The sequence below is a fragment of the Pagrus major genome, chromosome 24, assembly GCF_040436345.1.
Source record: "Pagrus major chromosome 24, Pma_NU_1.0".
Lineage (NCBI taxonomy): Eukaryota > Metazoa > Chordata > Actinopteri > Spariformes > Sparidae > Pagrus > Pagrus major.
This window is the reverse complement of record NC_133238.1, coordinates 11946296-11971816: the sequence shown is the minus strand read 5'-3', so window position 1 is coordinate 11971816 and position 25521 is coordinate 11946296. Positions and strand designations below refer to the sequence as shown.

The 25521-nt window shown below is 43.7% G+C and overlaps 1 protein-coding gene across 1 annotated transcript in view; it reads left to right on the top strand.

Moving 5' to 3' along the window:
* Window positions 1-22302, top strand: part of xirp2a (xin actin binding repeat containing 2a) — a 50867-nt gene extending 28565 nt beyond the window's left edge. The window contains exons 3-10 of the mRNA XM_073495414.1: window positions 470-627; window positions 7392-7529; window positions 8764-8850; window positions 10066-10135; window positions 10480-10583; window positions 11052-20283; window positions 21993-22126; window positions 22214-22302. Coding sequence (XP_073351515.1) covers window positions 470-627; window positions 7392-7529; window positions 8764-8850; window positions 10066-10135; window positions 10480-10583; window positions 11052-20283; window positions 21993-22087 — 9884 coding nt within the window. The 3' untranslated portion in view covers window positions 22088-22126; window positions 22214-22302. The remainder of the gene's footprint in view (window positions 1-469; window positions 628-7391; window positions 7530-8763; window positions 8851-10065; window positions 10136-10479; window positions 10584-11051; window positions 20284-21992; window positions 22127-22213) is intronic.
* Window positions 22303-25521: the final 3219 nt, after the last annotated feature.

Below are 25521 nucleotides of genomic sequence, written 5' to 3'. Positions count from 1 at the left end.
GGAAACTGTGGTTATGTAATATTTTAGTATCAGTGGGTTTCTCTCTGAAACAGAAAATCCATTCTATTGATTCAGGTTGAAACAGTCACCTACATTGACATAAACCTTATTTATACTGTCCTTAAAGGTGCAATCTGTAAGATTTTAGTTGAAAACATACAAAAATTCACTGAAATCACCATCTGAATGTGAAGAAATAACATTGCTAACGTTCTGATGTCTGTGTACTGTGTTGCAGAGATGTATACCGAAGTTAGCATGCTAACCAGCTAGCCACTACCTGTCTGAGGTCATATTTGAGACCGCTAGCTGCACGGCTAACTGAGCTAACTAGCTAACAGCAGCTACATTTAGCAGCAGTTACACTACCAATATGCTGCCTTTAAGTCCAATTACAAATGGCAAGCTCTGTCTGAGTTGATGTTGGTTTGCTCACATCTTAGAGGGCGACTTCTTTGTGTTTGTGCAGCTGCAGGCAGCCCAGGTAGATCCAGGTCAGGACCCCCCCAGGACTGGGCCCCGAGCGCCGAGGACCAGGAGACCGAGTCGGTGTCGGTGAAAGAGCGGCTGGCGATGTATCAGGCAGCCGTGACGAAGAAAGACACCAGCAGCTCCTCCTCTGCTGCGGTAAGACGATACTTCCACACGGATGTAACGGGAGACGGCAGGGAGGATATGCAGGCAGCCAGGGAGGCGGCAGAGAGGAGAGTGAAGAAGTGTTTGGATCAAATTTGCTGGATTAACAATGTGACGCTGATGTTTATGACCAGATTTTCCCTTACTTAATTGTCCCCAATGTATAAGTCTGCTGTCACCGAGCACCATCCTGCTTGTAGGCAGGATAAAGGGAGCTTGGCTGGCACATGTCTCTGGTGGGACTGTGGGATTATTCATCGTAAGTGTCATGAGGCTCAGCGCTTTACAGGAAAAGAAAACCTATAGAGTGTGAATAAGAGTCAGAAGAAATCATCTAACAGTCATATAGGGCTGCTCCAGCGACTTATTATTCAACTTCCAACATAAATGTATTAAATTATTAGATGAGTTCAAGGCTGAAGCTTCTATCAGTGGGAGAGAGTGTGTGAGTAAGTTTAAGAATATAAGTATTTCATGCTACTTCATACTGATACTCATATTTTACCACTTAAAGGTGCAGTGTGTAGGAATTAGGGGGTTTTAGAGGGTCTACTGACAGAAATAGAAGTATAATATTCATGTTTTAATTAGCATACAAAACCCTGAAACAAAGAATTGAAGAGGTGGGTCCTCTTCACTGGAGTCCGATTGCACGCTGCATCAGAGCCAAAGTAGCACATTTTTAAATATATTTATTTTATTGGCAACCAGTGTTTGTTAATCAGTATTTATGTGTATACTTTCCTTTTACATTACTAAATATTTAAGTACATTTATTGCCATAAAATCACTTTTAATACATCATTACATTTAACATCAGACTTATTAATCAGGACTTTCACTCTCGTACTTTTTGGTTGGCATTCACTCCAACTACTGTCCTTCTTTAAAGGTGCAATATGTAAGAATTTTAGTTTAAAACATTCACAACTGACATTATCAACAAAATGTGAAGAAATAAGAGTTTTGACGAAATGTCAACGATGTTTCTGTATCATGTTGAAGAGGTATCTTCTAAAGTTAGCATGCTGACCTCCTCCTTCTCCCAGCGGTCCACAGCTCCTGTAAACACCAACAGTCCCCTGGTGGTCTGGCTAGCTGCGTGGCTAACAAAGCTAACAAGCTAACAGTAGCTACAGTCATGGATGTATTAAAAGAATACAGTTAGCAGCAGTTACTGTGATGGTGATATGCTGCCCCCTAGTTGTTGGGAGAAGAATTTAAACAGGCCAATTCTTACATATTGCACCTTTAACACAGTACCATTCTCCAGAACCAGTACTTTTGCTTTTGATACTTTAATTTTGCTGATAAATCTTCTGCAGTTTTTACTTCAGCAGTATTTTGAGTGCGGACCTTTTTGTTTTACATTATTTAACTGGTACTTAAAGTATCTGAGTATTTGCTCTAGTACTGGTCTTCAAACATATTACTATAAAAGAAAATGCAACAGAGATGAAGGTATTCATCATTATAATATGACTTTAACTACAGCAATATACTTTTGATTAATGTTACATCACAATTGAATGTAAAAAGTAGTTATTTGGGCAGTGTTTTTATAAGATGACCTACATATGAATTACTATTTAGACTGTTAATTATATCGTACACGCTGATATCTTCACAGTCACAGTGATCATGTGAATGTACACTGGCACACACACACAGGCAGACACACACACACACACACACACACACACACACACACACACACACACACATCTTGTTCCAGAGAAACAGAGCACAAAACTGCTAATAACCATGTCAGAGTAATTTTATCTGCAGAGAATGAGAAAGAAATGTGTACTTTGCAGCAAAGTCAGACAAACCCACACAGGCAGCACATCACCAGGCCCTTCACACTTTATTCCTCCTTTGATTAAACAGAAAAAAAAAACATTCATGAATATCCCTGAGTCATTAGTCATTACCAAGGACCAAAAAGCCTCAGCGGCTTTGAAGAGCCTGTGCGCACTTTATAAACCCAATAATTCAACTGTGTGAGCAGTTAGTCAGCCAAGGCCAATACACTGAGTCAGCTCACTATCTTAAAATCAAACTACTGGAAAATGGCTGTTAACTGTGGGCTACGACTAGAGAGCAACTTGAAGGAAGTTTCGCTTACAAGTATGCAGATACTATTGTTATCTGATTGAGAGTTAAAGAGGAGTTTGACAAGGCCTCGTAATGACAAACTGATCAAACTTATAAAAATCGCAAATCATCAACGGGAGCAGGTAGAGGTGTCAGGAAACAACAGCTGATGATACCGAGTGTGTCAGCTGATTGGTCAGCTGCATCAGTGAGGCTGATGATGTCACAGGTATATGCTGTTTTTATGAAATCCCAGTTTTTACTCCTCCTTATGTGGGCTTTGCCGCTAATTATACTCCTTCACCCGACTTCCTCCTTTGCAGCCGTAATAATTACTCTGGCCACTAGAGGTCGCCACCTAACCAGAGTATCCATGCTCTTTGTGGAAGTTAAACTTTTGCGTCCATTTTTTAGCGTTAGATGCAATATTTTACAAAAGTAATTAGATTACATTTCACACAAATTGCCATGTCATTTTTATACAGTCAGTTTTTAATATCACTTAGATGTTGGAATTCATTTGTTGGTGTGAAATGTTCAACCACAGTACTGCTGGGTCCTCTTCTGTCGTCACCAGGGGCGTTATTAGTATTTGTGGCCTTTCTACAGACCCACAACACTTTGTTGTCCTGATTTACTGAAGGACCACGCAGAGGTTTTGCTCTGTTGGATCTCCTGTTCGGAGGACATTTGTACAAATATCTGCTGTGCCTGATTTATCACTGCTGACTGTAACAGAGAGAAGCACCGAACAAAAGCTGAATTATAAAGTGACTGTAGTCCCGCACTCAGCTGCACATCAACGCTAAAGAGCAGCAATAACCTGCTCTTTTTCATAACTTCACCTTTCTTTTTCTCACTGTGGCCTCTGCATGAATAAGTATTTCTCTATACTTTAATGGCTCGCAGCAGCTCCAGCCTGGTGTGATATGATTGAAGAAGTCACTATTAGATACTCCTTAAGTAGGCCGATAAATCATCTGTTTACATAAATAATCTCATCAAAGGAGTTCAAACGTTTTTTTTTTACTACAAATCAGATTTTTCACACCCGATTGAATCACAGGTGTGTTGTTGTGCTGACATCATCGGGCTGTTTAACTCATATTTCCGCAGCTCTCCTCTCGCAGCTTTAAAAGTCTTTTTTCACTTCAGCTAACATTTAAAGTTCAGCTGCTTTGCACTCCACTGCTTCTCAGACGTTTATCATCCTAAATGTGTAAAAGAAGCGGCATCCATTTTTTTCCCTCTAATCAGCACTCACAACAATATGTGACTGCAACAGCTTCATGTTTAACATCAGTATCAGATGGAATCAGGTCCATTGGGTCGGTTTGATCAAGTTTCATTGTTAGCTTTAATGTTATTAAAATACAGTATGCTTGTAATCTTCTCTAACGCTTTAAAAAAGGCCCTATTTGTGTTTTCTTTGCCGTTTTGAATGTCATTATACATTTTGTAACCACTAACATTGTTACACAGTGATTTTGGTGCAGTGTAGGTCTGCCTCATGTCCAATCCTTGAATCTGCTGGTCTGTTAGGTGATAAATAATCAATGTCCAGCATGTAATCCATCAGGCCACACAGTGGGAGGTTTACACAGGGCGACCTGCCACCTTCTGGAGTCTTTGGACACGACGAGGCAGAACAGATGCATGTTTACAGTGTGTAATAAGGCCGAATAGGCTTTATTTAACAATAATAATAAAACAGCGGTAATAAAAACAGAGAATAGAACTAAAAATAAAGAAACAGAATTAAAACATTCAAAAACTAATTTATAGTAATGGTGTTGTTCTCCACCGCGCAGCGCTTCTTAATTTCCTCAGTATAAATGGTGATTTTCAGTGAGTGCATTAATGTTAGCCGGTCGCAGGTCTGCATGGTAACAAGCCACTTGAGGCCGAGTTTTACGGCCGATTCAGACCAGATGAGAGGTGTTGTTAACATAATGCAGAGTGCTTTTCAAGCTGCGGTAACACCGCGGGAAAGCGCAGCCTCAAGCGGCTTGTTGCCTATTCATAAATGGCTACAACACGTAATTATCCTTTAAATAACAACCATGGGACGAATTCAATAAATCTTTTATTTTTACTGATAGTTTAATAACAGCAATAGGAAAGCTTTATGATTTCACTGAATGACCCTCCTGCACTCCACCGCAACAGCCCTCGACAGTCACTGGCAAGCCTCATGTGGTCACTACTGACAGCTGAGTGTGTGTGTGTGTGTGTGTGTGTGTGTGTGTGTTGGGAGGGGGGGTGTAGTTGCTAGAGGGAATCAGCACAGGAATCTTGTTTATCGTCTATACCTTTGCAGCTGTTGTCTGCTCGTCCACGCACAAGTGACAAGGTGTTTAAAGATAGCCGAGTCTGTCATCCCTCAACACCGTCTACTGCAAGTTATTGTACATATCAAGGTTTTTTCTACCAGTACAAGGCTGAGGCGCAGCACACAAGCCGCGTTGGGCACCATCTACTACACAACGAACGTAAAATCAATGTGGAGGGCATCGAAACGAAAATGCACAAAATGACTTTTCCCAGATCTGATGGTTGTAGTTGAGTTTTGAAGTTTGTTTTGGCCTTCGGAGCTAAGTTTCATCATTTTTGTGATTCTTTGTAAGCCTCAGCAATCGCTTATTTTTCACTGGATTGAGATTTGAACTGATCATCCAAGAAAACCCAAAAGATGGTTCACAGAAAAAACATTCCTTTAAATAGTTGCTAGTAAATACTAGTTAATAAATATATCAGTTTGGGAGATTTGCCAATATTCAGAGGATCTGGACATTTTGTGATTAAAGTCTGATTATTATTTAATTTGTAATACCCTCAATACATTCTCATATGATTAATAATAATTTAAATAGAGAATAATAGATTAAATAAATGCCCTTTTTTATATAAACATGTATCTTATTTTTACTTCATGAAGGGCATTGGACATCACTTCATTGGCCCAGCTATGTTTGGTACAATATGTAATGCTGCCCTGATTATTACCAATATGCTGATGTTAATGAAACTCACAAAATGTGATACTGTTACTATGGTTATGTTTAGGCGCTCGCTGCACAGGGTAGGACAGGACATGTGTACTTAAAGGTGCAGTATGTAGGAATTATGGTTGAAAACATTCAAAACTGTCAACGAATTTGAACAAATGACGAAAGCACATGTAGTATGCTAACCAGCTAATGGTAACGACACTTTTCCAAACCACACTTCTACCTGCTTGGCTAACTGAGCTACCTAGCTAATGGCAGCTGCCGTTAGCAGCAGTTAGCTGATGATATGCTGCTCCCTATATGTTCTGAGTATGAACAAAACATATTGCACCTTTACTTAACAACTGACAGAAGTCTTAATAGTTATTTTATTAACATTTTGCTCAGTTCAATCTAAGCTAACTGTCCCTGTAAGACATGAGAGTGCTGTTGACTTTCATCCTTCATCAAAGTGCAAAGTTTTTGTCTCGCTGTTATGTTATCGACAAATCAAATGCACGATTATTCACCTGATTCTCAACGATGACGAAGAGATCGGTACACAGATTAAAGGAGACACCACAGTTGAACCTACCTAATGCTCTCTCAGGTGTAAATTATGTCCACAGCGGCCATTTTAAATGAGATATTCCATGTCATATCAACGGAGCCTTTGTGTCCTCAAGTGGTAAAATATTGATAACACGCTGCCCTGCCAGAAAATGTCACTGGCCCCAACTCCTCTGCAATAACTTGCAAATTACATCGTAGCCCTCATTTGCATTAAAAAGGGAAGGTGACGGGGCGCGTGTGTTCAACAAGCTCAAACACACACACACACACACACAAAGCAGCAAGAAGCGTCTCATATATATTGCAGTGTTGGAGGAGCTATATATGCAGAAGGCTACATATAAATGTTTTATTAGGGAAGTAATTGACAATCTCTAAAGGAGATTATTGTATCAAGTAGTCGGTGTGCATTCTTGCCCAGATCTCGTAGGCTGAAGAACTGCATCCTCCATACTGATGAGCTTTAAACACTCCTCCTCCTCCTCCTCCTCCTCCTCCTCCTCTTGGCAAAGGAAACCAGGCTTTTGTGTTTTCCTGTTCTGAGAAATAATTCTTTCCGTACAGTAGCTCGATAAAAAGTATTGAAAAGCTTTTTTGTTCCATTAAACGGGCTAATCTGAAAGACTACATTTTATATTGATGTTTCGCTCTCTGTTGGAGGATGAATGTGGAAAGAGTAAATCCATTAAAATTGGGCGGCTGCCATCTGTGCCATGTTTGAAATTTCTGTCACATATAAACACAAGAATGGGATTTAATTTAGGTTTTTATTTCTTTTCAGCTATGGAGGTATAACTTTCTGCCTGAAGAATTGTAAAGGAACCATCTAATTTAAAAATCACAGCATTCACGCCACGTTCAAAAGAACGCCAACCCTGCTGACTGATGCTTTTAACAGCATTAGCATAATGCCTTTTCATTCACTTTTATATTTGCATAACATATTCACGATCGATAAGAGCCAGTTAGTTCACCAAGGTCACATTCAATCTCTTAAATCTCATATAAACTGCAGGTTTACAGTGTGTTTAATGTATGTTACGTACACAGATGGAGTCCCAGGTGTGTTTCACGTTATCTGTTTTCTGCCCGCAGATGATGGATGAGTCGGAGGCGTGTTCGCTGCCCGGTGGTCTGGCCAGTGTGAAGAGGCAGTTTGAGAACCAGGAGTTTGCCTCATCGTCCTCTCAGTCTACGGTCACTCAGTTTCACTTTGAGCAGAGATCTGTCCAGGTGAGAATGTGCTCACGGATTCTAAATTATTCTGCAGAGAGCATGAGGTGATAAAGAATATTATTGCCAAAATGTATTAATAAATGTTTGATTAATCGTCAAAATAATCAGCTGATTATTTGATCATAAACAGAATCGTAACCCAACACATAATTCTGCAGGAGCAAAGCAAAGTATCGAGCTAAGTAATAGCTAAAGCTAATTGCAAACGCTTAAAAGTTTTTTGCCGATGGTCGAAGAAGGCTGCTAGCGAGAAAACATTAATGTGAATGCGTCTGAGAATGGAAAGAATGAAGGTTCAACGGAAAACGCATTTTGTCTTCCACCTTTTCAAATCCATCAGAACAGGGAAGACAGAGTGCTGCTGTCCTTTCTGTTCACAAGCTCCCGTAAAGTGAGAAATATATGAATGCCACTGATGTGATTTACATTCTACTGTAGCTTTTATTGGAAAAACTTGGCTGCTGCGGCTGCGACTCCGAGGCGTTCTTGTAGGTCAAATCAAAGAGGGCACCTTGAACTTTGCACGCCTGTGTGACGCTATCATCCAGTGCGTGAGCAAAATGCCAGAACGTGTTAGCAGCCTGGGACGGGGCTGGATCTCTCCGTGAAGTAAGGTCAATGCCACCCCCTCTATGATTCTCCCCATCTGCTCATTCAGGCGGGAGGCAGAGTGGATTCGTCGAGCGCGCACAGACCTCGCTGAATGCTAAATTTTACATCAGGGTTCGTGAGGGGAAGTGCGTGTTTGATCGGACTACTTTCCCCTGAAGTTTTTCTTCACAGGTGTAATATCTGATCTGGTTGTACATGAGGAAAGATGTTATCATTCTGACATAAGTGGTTTCGGAAATACAGAGCATCCCCATCCTCCATGTATCTTTCATGTTAACAGCAGATGATACGAGCTCAAATATTATATTTCTCTTTCATCTCGTTCAAATTTCATGAATCTCACTGGAGGAAATGGCTGATGTAGATTTGTACATTGCTTTTTTTTCCCCCTCCAACACTAAAATTCTCTTTCAGTCGAATTTAAACATAGTAGCTCCCAAGGAAGCAGCGCTGTGATGGGAAAACGTGTTTCTGGGTTTTAATGTTTCACCGTATAAAATTACTTATTCTCCTGCTGTTTCTTAGAGCTCACAGTCAGGAACATGGTATGTGTGTGTCTGCGCAGGTGTTTTCAATGTGAGAGGGGTTCAGGTTGTCCTATTTCTCTGTGTTTTGACAGGAGATGTCCAGCTCCTCAGAGGTGACAGTGAGAAGCAGTGCCAGAGAGGTCGTCCCCACTACAACCCTCTTTCATAATCAGCAAGAGGTACTGGCTGTTCAGGGCCGCTTACGCCAAGAATGATAAAGATAGACAGCTAGAATTGCACTCAGTAGATACATACCTCTGCCCATGAAAAAAAGCTCTTGCAATGTCCGGATCCGCACCAAAAGTTAATAAGATCCATTCTTGGCCAAGACCCATCCTTTATCCAAGTTTCCTGGAAATAAGTTAAGCAGTTTTTATGTAATCCAACCACCCAACCAACTAACCAACCGACCAAGCAACCAGGGCTAATATTTAGCTTGATTTTTGGGACATTTTTATACAAGTAATACCTCTTTTATGTAACCTTTTTGAGGGCATTTAGGAAACACTTTTTAGATGGTCTACTCTAATAACCCAGTCTTGGTTATTTATACTAACTTATTAGATAATTATATGAGGTATATTGGGCTGAAATTACACATAAAAAAAATCATTTTATCTGAGAATCCTGCCAAATGGTCTCTGGTGCTGATTGGTCTCTGAAGGTCTTCTTGTCCTTGTGATGTCCTCTTTGATGACCGCCATTAAAATTGATGTAGAATCAGACAAAGGTTTAAATAAAATGTGTCTTCAAAAGAGAATTGGATTCTTCTAACTCCTCTCATCTTTGAAAAACATCTTCGAGACCATATCCTTCTGGGGTTTTTATGCCTCCACATTATGACACTATGTTCTGTTATGTTACCCCATTCTTGTGAATGCGATATCTCAGAAACAACTTAAGATCATTTCTTCAAATTTGGCATAAATGTCCACTTGGACTCAAGGATGAACTGATAATAATTTGGTGACCAAAGGTCAATTGTCAATATGATCTCACCCAAATGTTCTGGCCATTATTCAACGCCATAACTCGAGAACAGCAACCTGACTTGTCAATCATTATCCATTTTCTCTAAGCTGCCAACACAGCTGGAGCCCCACCGTTTACAGAGCGTCACTGTTCATCAGTGTGAATGCTCACGTCTTATTATAGCAGTCGTTCTTGGTGTGAACAGCCCTTTACCCTAACCACCCTGCTGTATCGTAGCATCTCAACTCTGACAGGTTGCTAATAACCCAGTCTTGTTATCTCAGAACTTTCTGTTGCACTTTATGTGCCCTATATAGAAAATTAGCCTCATGCTAAGCCTTAAACTTCCCACTGATTAAAAACAGTTGGAAGCTGCAGTGCAGTTGCCAGTATACTAATGATTTCCCATCATCTTTTCACAGGTGATCCATGATGAAACAGTCCACCATAACAATGTGGCAGCCAGTTATGGAAACCATTTCAATGAAACAGGTTATTCCGCTCATGCTTTTTATATTGTAATTTGCACGTTTTTATCACAGCATTCTTGTGTCCTGTATATTAATGATTGTTCCTACCGCTGCTGAATAAGGGATGAGCTTGGAAAATGACTGCAGATGATTTTCTATTCAGTGCATAGCAGCAAATCTAATCAGGGCGAAGTCAGGAAGGTAAAATATTGGAAAGTGGAAATTGGGCAATCACCGCTGCATGGTTTCAGAAAATGAAAACTACTCAGGTTTTTAATGAAATGATTTATTTCTCTTTCCAATCCCCCTGAGCTCCCTCACTGAGAATGACTTAATGAGGCAGCCTTCTTCTTGTGTCTAATTCAGTTATGCTCGTTGGAGGAGAGGACCTACCAAAGGTATCCACTCAGGCTTTGAAGCAGCAGTATGAAAAAACGATTGAGGAGGCTGCACCAGCCAAGGAAATTAAGGTAATGATGCTGTCTGTTTATCTAAATAGATGTTAGGTGGGGTGTTTTATGAGGGATCAGCATGAAGATGAGGCCACATCATGAAATCATCAAAAGGAAATTACGCATGCCACAAGTTGATGGAGAATAAATTGGACTGAATAAAAGACGTCATGTCATTAAACAAGCCTGAAAGTGAAGTCTGAAAATGCAGACAAAAAAATAGGGTTTACATTACTGTCAACGGCTAAAGTGAACTTCAATGAATATTTTAATCAAATCAGTCACATTCGTAACTGGAAATGTCCAAGTTTGACAGACTCAAGATGTGTATTTGTGCATTTACATTCAAATTAGGTTTGTTATTTGGTGCTATTGCTTCCAGCTTTGGAAGTAAAAATCATAGAAATATCATTCATCATTATTTTGGGTTGCAAGTTGAACCCTAAATGTTCTTCTTTCCTTAACCAAAACCACTTACAACTACAGGTTGATGTGGATTTCAACCAGTTTCAATGGACACCAGTAAACCAGTCCTCTAAAGCTTCAGCCATGACAAGCTACAACACTTCCTCCTCCACTCAAAAGAAGGTCACTGCCTCATCAGTGGCATCTGCCTCATCAGTGGCGTCTGCCTCATCAGTAGCTTACGAGATGACAGAGCATTTCCCTCCTCCGCCCTCAAACCTGCCTCAGGAAATCCCTGAGTACGTCTCTTCTGAGCTTCAGGAGTCTACGTCCCAACATAAGCAGACTGCTCACAAGGAGCAGTACTTCAAACACAAGAGTATGGCTGAACTGAAGCGCCTCTACAAGCACATTCACCCCGAGGTCCGCAAGAACCTTGAAGCGGACTTCTTGAGTCAGCTAACCGAATCAGAACTGAAGGATTTGGAAACTGAGGAGGTGGGAGAGGTCCAGCAGGCGTGTTATATGTTTGAAAATGACGGCCAGAGTAGGGGATCAAGCCCGGACAGAGAGTCCGTGGAATGGGAGGAGATCCTCAGAGGTGAGGTTCAATCCGTGCGCTGGATGTTCGAAAACAAGCCACTGGATACGATCAAAGATGAAACCCCAGATGAGGACGAGGTGAGGAATATCGCTCAGCAGGAAATCATCGCTGGGAAAGATGTCAGATACACAGCTTGGATGTTTGAGACTCAGCCAATGGACGCTCTGGGGACGGAGAATTCTGATTCAGCTGAGCAGTCAGAAAAATCAACTGAACTGGCGAAAGGAGACGTCCGCACCGCTACGTGGCTGTTTGAGACGCAGCCACTGGATTATCTGAATAAGATCTACCAAGAAGACGAGCAGGAGACAGAAGTTGTCGTCACCAAAGACATCGCAGGGGGAGATGTGAAAACCGCAAGGTACCTCTTCGAGACCCAGCATCTGGATTCTCTGGGTAAAACAGAAACCATTGAGGAGAGCCACTTCCTGAACCTGAAGTCTGAGCTGGAAGAGATCAAAGGAGACGTGACGACAACCACTCGCATGTTTGAGACCCAGCCCATGTGTGTCATCAGGGGGGATTCAGGTGAGATGCTGGAGATCACCACCATCCGCAGGGAGGAGACTGAGAAAGGAGATGTCAAGACATCACGCTGGATGTTTGAAACCCAGCCTCTGGATCTTATAAACAAAGACCCTGCTCAGGTAAAGCTCATATGTGGTATTTCCATGGAGGACAACGCTCAAGGTGGCGTGAACAAAGGTAGGTGGCTGTTTGAGACAAAGACTCTTGACACCATAAAGGATGAAGAGTGGGAGAGTTCAAGGAAGCAAAGGGAAGAAATAATTGGTGCTGATGTGAGGAAGCACTGTCTGGTGTTTGAGACCCAGCCGATGGACACTCTGAAAGACAACACCAACGCTAGACCTTTACCCTCAGAGGAGATCGTAGGTGGTGATGTTCAGACAGCAAAACATCTGTTTGAAACAGTACCCATGGAAAACCTGAAAGAACTGCTGGAAGTGGGAAAACTTCAGAAAATGGCTGCATCTGAGGAAGAAAAGGGCGACGTGAGGCATCAAAAGTGGGTCTTTGAAAGCCAGCCACTGGAGAATATAAGGGAGGAGAAGAAGGAGATTACAAGAACTGTGAATGTTGAAGCTCTCGCCAAAGGAGATGTGACGAACTATAAAGAAAGGTTTGAAAGCATGGATTTAAGCAAGTGTGAGGGAACACAGAAAATTCAAGTTGAAGGCGTCACCAGTGGATCTGTCAAATCTAACAGAAATCTCTTTGAATCCACCCCGATGTATGCCATGCAAGACAGCTCCGGCCATTACCACGAGGTGAAGACTGTGAGGCGTGAGGAGATTGTGAAGGGAGACGTGCGCAGCTGCAGATGGATGTTTGAAACTCGTCCTATTGATGAGTTTGACGAAAGCATCAATAAGTTTCAGATCATCAAAGGTATATCCAAGCAGGAGATCGAGTCTGGGGACGTCAAAACAGCAAAGTGGTTGTTTGAAACTCAACAGCTTGACGCCATTAAATGTTTCAGTGAGGAAGAAGAACAGAAAACTAAGGAAGATGTTGAAATTGAGAAAGGAGATGTCAAGACTTGTAGGTGGCTATTTGAGACTCAACCAATGGATGTTCTGTATGAAAAGGTGGCAAAGAGCGAGGCTGATGTCGAGGAAGTGCAAAAAGGTGATGTCAAAACGTGCACTTGGCTCTTTGAGACCCAAACACTCGACAACATTCGCGATCATACAGAATCTGAGTCCGAGACCATTCTGAAAACCTGCACCGTACAGCAAGAGGACGTCCAAGGAAAGGATGTGCGCCTGGCCCGCTTCCTCTTCGAAACCGAGAACCTCGAAAACATCACAGGCGAGGACAGCGGTTCTTTCAGGAGGGTTACGGAAATCGACATCCAGTCAGGAGATGTTTCCAGGATGAAGTACATCTTCGAGAATCGCTCCTCTGACATCATGAGCTCCACCTCGGAGGAGACAATGCACAGGTTGAAGACGCAGCAGGCGGATGACATCCAGAAGGGAAACGTGGTGAACTGCACCTGGAAGTTCGAGAATCAGCCGATCGATGCCATCTGTGAGGAAGTGAGGGAAGTTCGCACTGTGACTGACGTGCAGGGGGGCGACGTCAACAAAGGCCGCTTCACTTTCGAGACGTACTCTCTGGATCAAATTAAAGAGGAGTCCACTGAGACTGAGATTTCTAAACTCACAAGTATCTTTAGGGATGAAGTGGAGAGGGGAGATGTGAAAAATTACACCATGATGTTTGAAAGTCAGCCGCTGTACGCCATCCGTGACAAAGAAGGCCATTACCATGAAGTAACTACAGTTACTAAGGAAGAAATCATGAGAGGAGATGTGGTGGGGGCCCGATGGCTGTTTGAGACTAAGCCACTGGATTCAATCAGAGATTCAGAGGAAGTCTATGTCATTAAAGCTGTCACTGAGGAAGGCATCAACAAGGGAGACGTTAACTCTGCAAGATGGAAGTTTGAAACGCAGCCTCTGGATGAAATTACAGAAGAAATCAAAGTCAGGTCGAAAACAGTTGCAGACATCCAAGGTGGTGATGTGAAAACAAATAAGCAGCGATTTGAGACCGATGAGATGTCTCAAAAGTACATCCGAACTGTTAGCGTGAGCGAAATCCAAAAAGGCGATGTCAGATCTGCCACATGGATGTTTGAAACGCGCACAATTGACGATATCCGCGGTGAAGGCGCCGAGTACGACGACATGGAGAGAGTGACAAAAGAGGAAGTAATGAAAGGGGATGTCAAACAGTCTGTGTGGCTGTTTGAGAAGCAGCCCCTTGACAGTATCAAAGAGACTGATGGCACAGAGCTTGTTGTCACAAAGGAGGAAATCCCACAGGCTGATGTGAAGACAACAAAATGGCTATTTGAAACAACTCCATTTGCTGATTTCAACGAGAGCAGGACGGAAAGGACGGAAATAATTGGAAAAAGCATCAAAGAGACACTTGAGGAACTTTACTGTCAGAAAATGGTGGACTCACAAGGTATCCTCATCGAGGCGGATGAGATCGGCGACGTCCGCATGGCAAAGTATAAACTCATGAGCCAGGAGGCTCCAGAAATCCAAAAAGAAGAGATTATCAGAGGAGATCTGAGCAACATAATGATGAACCTTCTAAACCGCAGGGAGATCACTGAAAGGGGGATAACTATTGATAGAGAGGAGCGGGGGAACATCAACACCACCGTGAAGCAGCTGTTCAATCAGGAAAAGGGAGTCAACGTGGAGAAAGAGGAAATTATCCGTGGTGACATTCAAGAGGCCATCAACAATCTGCTCAAGAACGAGGGCTCCTCCAAGCGTGGCATTCTGATCCAAGAGGATGAGAAAGGAGACGTTAGGATGACTATCTACTCCCTCTTGAATAAAGACGAGAGAGCCAGCATGGAGAAGGAGGATATCATTCAAGGCAACGTAAGCAGAACCCTTCACCGTCTTCTGTCAAACTCGGGAGACGAAGACTCTAAAAGGATAAAGATCGGAGAAATGGAAAGGGGTAACGTCAGCTTTTACTCCACGTGTATTGAATCAGGAGCCTTGGATTACCTGAAGCAGCTCCAGTTTGAGCAAGATGAAGGCGAGGAGAAGGTGGAAAAGGAGCGTATCATCGGTGGTGACATTGAGGAGACTAAAATATTGCTGCGGAAGAATCAGCAGCAGATAGGTCGCACAGTCGCAGAGGACGATATAGTTCCTGGAGATGTCCACAGCAACGTTCAAGTCTTCATGACGGAGCCTAGTGTTACCTTCAGAAACCTAGAGAAAAAGGACATTGTGAAAGGTGACCTCAGCGCCGCCCTGGATTCACTGACCCAAGCCATCAATCAGAAAGTGGTGATAGAGAAAGAGGAAGTGGTGAAGGGAGACATACCCACAACTTTGAAGTCTCTGGTGGAGGCCCAGCATCAAGCCAAAGAAATGGAAAAGCCTGAAATCGTCAGGGGAGACATAAGAGGTGCTCTCGAGTCACTGGAGAAATCTGCAACCACCGCTGCAGAGGCAACTGTTGAGGATTTAGTGCCAGGTGATATCAAAGGGACCCTGAAGTCTCTGGAGGAGGCCAAGCAAGCTGTGAAAGAGGTCGAAAAAGAGGAGATTGTCAAAGGAGACATCCACACGGCCATGCAAAGTTTACACGAGGCATCAAGCGAGAAGAAAATGTACCAGCACCAAGTGAGCGAACAGGGGGACGTTAAAGGAACCATCCAGCTTTTTCTAGAGCCAACGACTTCCCCGAGCATGCAGCGCAGGGGGAGCATCGAAGGAGACGTGAAAACATCCATAAAATCTCTTTATGAAGGGCAAGAGACAACGCAGACGGAAAAAGAGGAGGTCTTAAAAGGGGACGTTCAAGGGGCGATAAAGTGTTTAATGGAAAGAAAACAGTATTCAAATCCAAAACGTATGTATGCCCACAAGAAAGCAAAGGTGTCCGCAAAAAATCCATTAAGTGTGAAGCAAGTGGAGCATGAATGCTTACATGAAGCCAAGAGTGAGAGTGTAGCAGGAAATCCAGCCCCCGCTGTGAAAAACCTCTCTCAGAGCGGTGAGTCACAGAAGCACACACAGAGGCACAGCGAAAGCAAATCGGTGAAAACACAGGTAATAACCCAAGAGGACCACTCTGTTACTGTAGCCAAAACAGACAATACTACAGGGGCCTCTCAACAGAAGAGCATGAAAGAGCAGAAACAGAAAGCGCTGCCCCCACAGAAAATACCAGCTCCTAAGCCTATTATGGTAAAGAATAAACAAACTGCGAATAATGATCAAACAGAGACTAAAACAGCTGATGTGAGCGTGATGAAAGCGGTGCAAAACACATCACAGACGAATATTTCAAACAAGCAAATATGTGAGACGAAGACAATCAAACAGGTACAGACGACAGTGACGGAGAAGACTGTCATGCATAAGCAGAGTGTATCAGAGCAGACGTCTCAGAAGCAAACAGAGAATAAGGCTCTCACACAGAGGCAGAACATCAAAAACATGAAGAGTGATTGCCGTAACCTTGACACAGCAAGGAAAGGTGTGATCAAAAAGGCGAAGCCGGAGATTCACTTCCCCCCTCCTCCCTCTTCACCGCCTCCTCCCTCAGAGTCCGAGCTCTCCCTCCCTCCGCCGCCATCCCCGGTGCTCGAGAGCCCGGCATCATCCCGGCCTTCTATCATGAGGCAGGACAGCGACCTTCCACCTCCTCCACCTCCGCCTCCCATGGAATGCGTGAAGTCAGAGCAAGATTTTTTCCCTCCTCCTCCTCCTCCTCCGCCTCCAGCCTCTGCGGGAGGTCAAGACTTTCTCCCACCGCCTCCCTCACAGCATGAGCTTAATGCAATGCCTCAGCCTCCCTCTGCAAAGCTGGTGAAACCCACCGGCAAGCCTTTATTCAAAGTGCCCAAGCAGCCCGAGACACCAAAGCAGCCCATAAAAGTTAAACCAAAATGGCAGAAAAAACAACCAACTCCTCCACCGCCTCCACCTCCACCTCCACCTCCAACTCAGCTCCCAACTGATCAAGAAACAAAAGGCCGTAAAGAAGAAGCTGAAGTTCAGGAAGTGAAAAAGGAAACAACCCAACAGATCGAAACAAACACCAAGATTCAGACTGAATCGGTGACGAGAATACCGACAAGCATCCCGTCCGTGAAGCCAATCCAAAAAGAAAGCCCACAGCCTCCTAAAAAAGTATTTGTCCCTCCGATTAAACTGCCTCCAACTCCTGAACCCGCTCCGGCGCCAAAGCCGAGACCTTACGCTCGCAAATTTAAAACCCCTCTCATGCTAGCCGAGGAAAGGTTCCGGCAACAAAGGGTGGAGAAAGAGGAAATGCAGAGGAGTAACGTCACAACTCCCACTTCTCCGCCATTTAATAGTTTCTCTTCTGCTGAGTTTTCTGAAACACAGAGCGCTCAGAAAGAAGTGACCACAGAAGTGACAAAAGCAAAGACTGAAGACGCTAAGATCGTGTCCAAAGAAGCAGTATCAGCACAAGAACCACCTGCCAAGAAAGCCCCTTCCCAGATCCCTTTGAGCAAGCCCTCGATCTCAGTGGTGAATAAGAAATCGGCCTCAAACGTGTCCTCCTCAGAAAAAATACTCACCTCAGCTGACGTTAAAAAGAGTCAAACTGCACCCAAGAATCAGCCTGTTTCTGTTTCTCAGTCTCATCGCGAGGCCTCAAATATCGACGTCCACTCAAGCACGAATGTGGTCACCTCTTCCGTCACGGAGCAGCAGCAGTTTATTAAGAAATCCAGCACCAAGTCTATCGCTGCCACACAGAGTGCTGTCCAGGAAAATGTAAATCTTCAAAGCCAGGCCGCGGTCACATTGAGAGCCGAGGATGTAAAGAATATTAATGCGCCTCTGACACAGGAGGGAAAGATGAGTCCCTTTCAACCCACTAAAATTCCAAAGGTAGCACCAACTTTCAAGGTGAAAACCTTTAAGATGCCCGCGGAGAAGAAAGAGGATAAATGTGAGAGTGTTGGACAGAAGGAGTCGACGAAAAGTGAAATGCATTTGCAGCAAGAGAAATGTGACGTGTCACAGACATGTGAAACAAGAGTGAATCAGGAGAGCAGCCAGCTGATGTCAGCGAGGACTGAGATGAAAACAGAAATGAAAGTAAAGGAGAAGAAAAGCCAGATGACCTTACCTATAAAAGAAGCTGAAACGGAGGTTCACATGAAAAAGGGAAAGCAGGTGCTCAAGAATGAGACTGAAGTGAATGTGTCACCATCGGTTACTGCTTTAATGCCGAAGATGGCTAAAATAACATCTGCAGGGAGTCATCAAGGACAAGGCCATATATCTGTCTCTCACAGTAAGCAGAGCATGAAGACGGAGCACATTCAAAGGCACGAGGAGGTGGTAGTGACTGAGAGTGTGCAGCAGAGCCTTCACAAGCAAGAGGCTGTTCAGATGCAAACGACGCTACGAGCCGCAGAAACAAATAAAGCGCAGATAAAGGCAGCAAAATACAAAGGTGAGCCCAAGGATGTGTCTGTGAAAGGGACGGGGAAAACAGCGCATAAAGACGGGGCTAATTCAGAAGAAATCACAGATTCAGAGAAATCTAATGTCATGCAGAAGCTGCTCGCACAGATAAAAGACCTTGAGGGCTCACAGAGCAAAATAGACTCCAACGCTGTCAGGATGATTATAAGTGAATTCCCTGACTGGGTGATGGGCTCGGATGAGAAGAGGAATTTAAGCGAGATCGCTAAACAGCAAAGTAAGAAAAAGTTGAAAGAGATGGTGGTCTATGTGAGGAATATTGTTCAGGCAAAGCTCACTTTTTTCATGGAAAACTTGACAGCCGTGGACAAGCAGGAAAAAGAGAAACAGGAACCCCCGGCGCCACCGCCGGTGCCTCCGAAACCAGAGAAGAAAGTTTTAAGTGGAGCAACTGCGAAGATATCAAAGATTAGCATCGGGTCGTCCAAGACTGAAAAGAAGGTAGTGGAGGAGAAAAAGTCGCTTCAAGGCAGCAAAATCTATCATGAGCGGAGTGAGGCGGTTGATCAGAGGAGAGTGTCGTCCCCGTTAGCGAGCATCCGCACCCCATCACCTACTTTTATCAGCATCGAGTCCAGAAGAGTGGACTCGCCGCTCAGACCGACTCCCTCTCCTCCACCCTACAAATCAGTCGGGACTCCTCCGCCTCCTCCTCGCAAGTCATACACGCCCACAACTACCTTCAGCAGGGCCACGCCGTCTCCCACCATGAGCCGCTCGGAGAAGCTGATGAAACTGAGGGACACCACCTCGAAGCTTTCTCGCGGCATCACCCCACCACCTCCCATGCCGGTACCGGAGTTCTTTGCTGCTGAAAGGGAACAATCATCCCCGTTTGGCGACAGGGAGACTCCCGTAGAGAGGAGTGAGCAAGGATCGATGGACGTGGGAGAAATGGGGGACTCCATGATGACTGTGAGGGACAAAAAGTCGTTCTTTGAGGAGGCGCAGAAGGCCGAGGTGAGCAAGGTGTACATGCGGAAGGATCCAATCGATATCCCTGAACGTTTGGGACCTGACGCTGAGGAGGGCGGCGAGGGTGTGGCTATTGACCTCCTGAAAGACGATCTCCCGAGAGTTGATCTGTCTAAGCTGGTTAACAGATTCGAATCTCCAAAACCAAAACACTACGCCAGAAAAGATCCCATTGTGATCACTGAGAGGCTGGGGAGTGATACCGAGGACCCAGAGGCTGACCCACACACCCCAAAAACTGAAGAAATCCCAACGTTCAACGTGAAGGCTATAAAGGATGTGTTTGAGACAGGAGAGCACAGCTCTCAGGCAGCCCGAGAGCTCAGAGAGCAAATAGAGAGAAGGGAACCTGAATCGACCTATTCCGAGCCAGTCGGTCACTCTGAAATGACAGCAGTCACTGAGCAATTCTGCAGCGTTGACGACTTTGGAAACATGACAAGGGAGACGAGGAGTGAGATGCATTCTGGGAGCACGCTGACCCGTGGCAGCCCTCCATCCTACGCTGACGTGGTGAGAGGCAGCGTTCCAACTGTTGACGTGCCCCCCGAGGCCTCCACCGAGGAGCTGCTGAGAAACTTCCAGCAGTCGTGGGCCGAGAGCCAAGGAGTTTTCCAGAACCTGGGGTTCAGTGTCACGGAGCAGAGGACGTCGCAGATTGTAACACGCCAGCAGGAGACTGTCGTGACGGGTAAACCGAGCTGTGCAGCATGAGGATACTAAACAGGAGTGACGGTGTGTTTAACATGTTTTCAGTGTGAGAATTCTGAGGCACCATCTGCATTGTGTGGAAAGCAAAAGACACATTAACATTTGTTTGACAGTGTTGTTTATGTCACGTGACGTGTTTTGATGTGTTGTTCTTTGATTCGGGACATTCGCACCAAAGCTCAGAGCGGCTTGCTGTTTACGTCCTGTCACTTTCACACGTTTTAATATTCACGAGCTACACTTTGTCCTGTTTATTCATACCTCTGATGTGCGAGGCTGGGAATGACGCCAACATATTGAACTAATATTTCTGGGTGCGCAATACTGTTCTCACTGCGAGAGACGGCAGTGAACTGCTTTGAAATGTCTTCGCCGAGAAGAAAACAATACTTAAAATTCATTTATATGCTGCACTTGAAGATAAGGTTTCTCCTTTGGTTCCACGTTTATTCAGTAAATTCTAAAATAAAGTCCCTTTTGAAAATGTTGTGACATTTCAAAAGCTTTTGAAGATCAATCTTAATCCTTTATTAACGAGCCATTTTAGACGAATAACTGCAATTCTAATGGAGATACTAACAGTGCATTTTTCTACTGTGCAGGATCCACATTTTGTTTGCTGTCTTATAACACAGTTAAATTAAAGTTTGCTTTGTCCTCTTTGGTAATCTCCTAATCACCTCACAATTTCCTGGAAAGAGACGTATAATTTGATAGCAATTATAGATAGACAAAGTATTGCTCTGTTTAAACCCAAGTAGATTTTAATTCATTCTTCTTTTATTGTGTGGCACTTTCTTATCTCTCTGTGTTAAATTGTAATTTGCGATAATTTACATCAACAGTTAGATTTTTTGTTTCTATATTCAGATTTAAAGTGACACCATGTCCTCTTTGTGAAAGAATAAATGTCACAATCCTCCTGTGAGCAGACTAACTCAGTTCCACACGCTAAGCATGTCACAGATAAACATGAAGAAGTACTTAAAGCCACTGGCCCCTTGAAGAATCTTGAGAAATGAAAGGATATTCAGTTGCATTGTGGGTAATGTGGGCAGCAGGTTTTGAAAAGAAAGAAGAAAGCGTTTATCAAAAAAATGAAATATCTTTTGTTCTGCTGTTTTGATTCTGATCATGTGTTTGTCTATAATGAGTAGAGACCAGTTGACTGCCTTTCAAAACCTGGTGCTTACATTACCCACAATGCAACGTAGCCACTGCGTGACAGCACCAGAGGCCATTTATCAGATTACATGCAGCTTCCTCTGGAGCCACAAAAGGCTTTATACTACTTTTTTCACATATGCAGTAGTACTCCTAAAGACCTGTATACACACTTTAATGTGTAACATTTCCCTTTAAATCTGACCGATAATAATTTCATTAGCTTTTCCGGAATTATTTGTTTTATTTGTATTGTGAAATAATTGATACCTCGACTTCTTCAAGCCCATAAAAATCTTTCAAATAATATAACGTATGAGGGGGAACTCATGTCTCTCATGTCCACACAAAGATGTTAGCTTGTGGCAAGGTGTCATTTGGCAAACAGCCGTCAAGATAATTGAAATTAATTCATTTGGAAAGTACCAACCGAACCAATTTACATAGCTCTTTCCAGGAAATTTCCTCAAAAGTGTAAAGGAATTTGCAAATCTGTATGTTAAAATCATCTCATCTTTTTTGCAGAAAATTCGAGTTCCAGAGTCCGAACTGTGCCGGGTGTGTCGGAAGCGGGTGTACCCCATGGAGTCGCTGATTGCAGACAAACAAAACTTCCATAAAAGCTGCTTTCGCTGTGAACACTGCAAAGGCAAATTAAGGTGAAGCTGCTACACAGAGCAAAAGCATCCTCGTGATTTCCCTTCGCCCTACTTTAACCTATCTTTTCTTTCTTTTTTTTCAAATAGCCTTGGCAACTACGCCTCTCTCCATGGACGAATGTACTGCACGCCACACTACAAGCAACTGTTCAAGTCCAAAGGAAATTACGATGAAGGATTTGGACAGAAACCACACAAAGAACTCTGGAGTAGTAAGACCCCAGCTGAAAAGACAAAAGTCAAATCACCAACACCTGAAAAGAAAGTCATGGATTCCAGATATTCCACTGCCCAGAGCACGTTAGTTACTCAGGAGAACGACATAAACAAAGATGAAAACAAAAAAGCCTCCAGTAAGATTTCTGTGGTGTGGCCTCCTCAATCAGATTCTCCAAAGAAATCCTTTGCCATCGAGGAGGAGTTGAAGTTGGTTAAGCCATCGTGGCCACCGAAGGAGGACTCAGCTCAGGAAAATGAACACCTAAATCAGCCTGTGAAGCCTTCATTAAAAGAGACTGATACCCCCGCAGCGAAAGTGCAAAATGGGCCAGAAGAAAATGATAAGGTGGAAGAAAGTGATAGTGTGAGAAAGCCTGAAGAGACTGAAGCTCCGGCCTCCCCTGTAGCAGCCGCCGAGGAGCAGATGAGTGGTACCCCCTCTCGAGAGGAGTCAAACAGTGGCTCTGAGGCTGTGGCACAAGTGGGTCCTGAAATGGACTCTGAAGTGCACCCTGGAGTGGAAGAGGCAGAACAGAGCGAGAGGAATGAAAGCATGAAGGATGCAGAGAAAAGTGCAGAAAGGGCGGAGGAAGTGAAAGTAAATGGACATGACGGGCAGACAGAAAGTGCAGCAGGAGAGAAGGGAAGCCAGGAGGAGATAGATAAAGGAAATAATGAAGGCTTGAACAATGGGGAGGCGGTAAAGGTCACATTAATAGATGAGGAGGCGACAGCAGGACAGGCACTGAATGCTAACTCCAACAATAATAACAATAATGACGGCTGGTTCCAAGGGGAAGAGGGAAGTCAGTCACTCTTTCTGATAGATACAACTCCAGCAACAGATTCCTTCCAAGCCGATCACTGTGAAGAATCAAAATGGATGCCAAGTGAAGTGCTGCAATTGGCACAGAGTGAGGATGCTTTCGTGCCAGCGGGTGCCAAATGCGCTGAAGCCACAGACTGCTTCTCAGACACAAATTTCTTCACGGAGACAGCCGAGGGAACTTTCAAAAACGAGGCCACCGAGCCAAAGATTAGCGCATCGAGCTTCCTGGAGGACATTTTCGCCGGCCTGAGCACCAGCAGCTCCAGCCTGCTATCTGATTTCAAATCCGACATCTTCAGTCGATCTGCCGAGGAGACGCCTCTGGGGTCGACGCTGGATGACCTTTTGGATTTTGGGATGGAGGCGAAGGAACAGGCGGGAGATATGACAGGAAAGGAAGGCACTTCTCTGTGGGCGGACGACGGCGACGATGCCCTGACAGTGGAGGAGCAGATCAAGAGGAACAGATACTACGATGATGACGACAGCGACTCTTGAATTCAGCCCAATCAGCTAATAAGCAATGTAATTTCATATCTATGTCCATGGAGAGATGAACTGCTCTGATTTAATCTAGTGTTTTTGTACTGAGTTTTAAAAAAATCTGCTCTTTTATTCAATATCTAGCTTTCTGTGTTTGATGCTGATTGAATGCACCTGGTGTGCAGAGAGATGGATATTTGTTCTTGTATGTTACTTAGTATGCATATCTGACTGATCTACACAGGGCTGTATTATTTAAAGTGGCACTATGTAGTATTTGCAATATTAATGAGGTAATAATACAAACTCAGAAAAATGTATTTTTTCCGTAACTGAATAAACAAGCTCTTCTCAGAGGAAAATCCCCAGAACTCTGTTTGAAGCTAGAAAGGTGGCGGGGTCCGCCAAATATAAGCAAAGTTTTCTCCTCTAATTAAAGTTTCTTTCCCAAAACTACATAGTGCATCTTTAATGAACTGTTTTTCTTTAATTAAATGGCTGCCAGCTTTCTTTTGTGTCTGAATAAAAGAAGTTTTTTCCTTTAATTTCATTTCTATTATGTCTTCCGGTTTAAATAAAGCTTCATGAACGCAACGATATATGACTTTTTAATCAGTGAGCGCACAGACACGCGGGAGCAGTAATGGCACTCAGCTGAATCTCCTTTGTGCGGCTGGCTGGTTTGATCTATGGCCTACCTCGATAACACAGTCCGGCTGAGATCTCTTTGGCGAAAGGCGTATTGATTTCCACTGATAGAGCAGGCCTGCTGTAGGAGCTACAGATTTTTCCATTAGGTCGTTTTTGTCACCTCTTGACAGATTTTTTTTCCCTCCCTTTTCTCACTTACAGCTCGGGTAATCGGCTGCAAAGAGAATATTCTGTGATGTTAATTACACCGGCGAAAAACTGTACTCTAGTGTCAGAAAAGTGATGGCTGTACAAATTCAGCGCGGGTCATGCTACATTGTGCTGACACTTCCTTTAAGTTTGGGGAACAATGTTGCTGGTTCACTAATTCAGAATCCGTTTCTGAAATGCTGTTTGGCACCTTTTTAATTGGGCCGTTTTTTTTCTCCTCTAACTTTTCATTGACAATCCAAAGTAGATGCAATTTTGTACATTTTTAATTGCTTCACCCTCCTGCCAAGCAATTATACACCCAAACAACTGCCCCATCCAGTCAGGATAGGCAACAGATGATAAAACAGCCCAGTTTATGATACCCAGAATGGAGATATGTTTTGCAATGAAGCTGCACATTTATCTATAAGCCAACTAGATTGTTATGGGGCTCTATGTGGCCTGCTGCCTGATTGGTCACCAAAGCTTGGAGGTCACCCAATGTGGTCTCACTCATTGGTTTGTGGACTACCGTTTTAAAGCCTCGAGTTTGGCATTACGACAATCGCCATCTTGGATTTTTTGGAGCCAGAAGTGACCATATTTGAACAAGAGGGTGGAGCTGGGGAGGTTATATCATGATTGAATCTGACTGGTAGCATCCTGTCAATCAAAAGGTAGCCATGCCCTGAAGCATACAGTGTTTTATTGTCTATTTTACCCTAAATTTGGACCATAATTTTCTAAATGAACATCATGCTGTGGTTAAGAAGACTTTAAACCAGAGATTGAGACCATGAACTCATCAGGTCATTTTCTCATAAGCTTCCATACAATCTGACTTCTTCTTCTTCTGAGACCAGTGGAGTAGCCCCCTGCTGGCCATTAGAAAGAATGCAGGGTGAGAACATGTAATCATCGGCTTCACCTTTCAGACCCAGAAGCTACGTCCATATTTTATAGTCCACGGTGTCTCCAGAGGTAGCTGTGTGATAAATTGCCTCGAGTGATGTCACTTGAG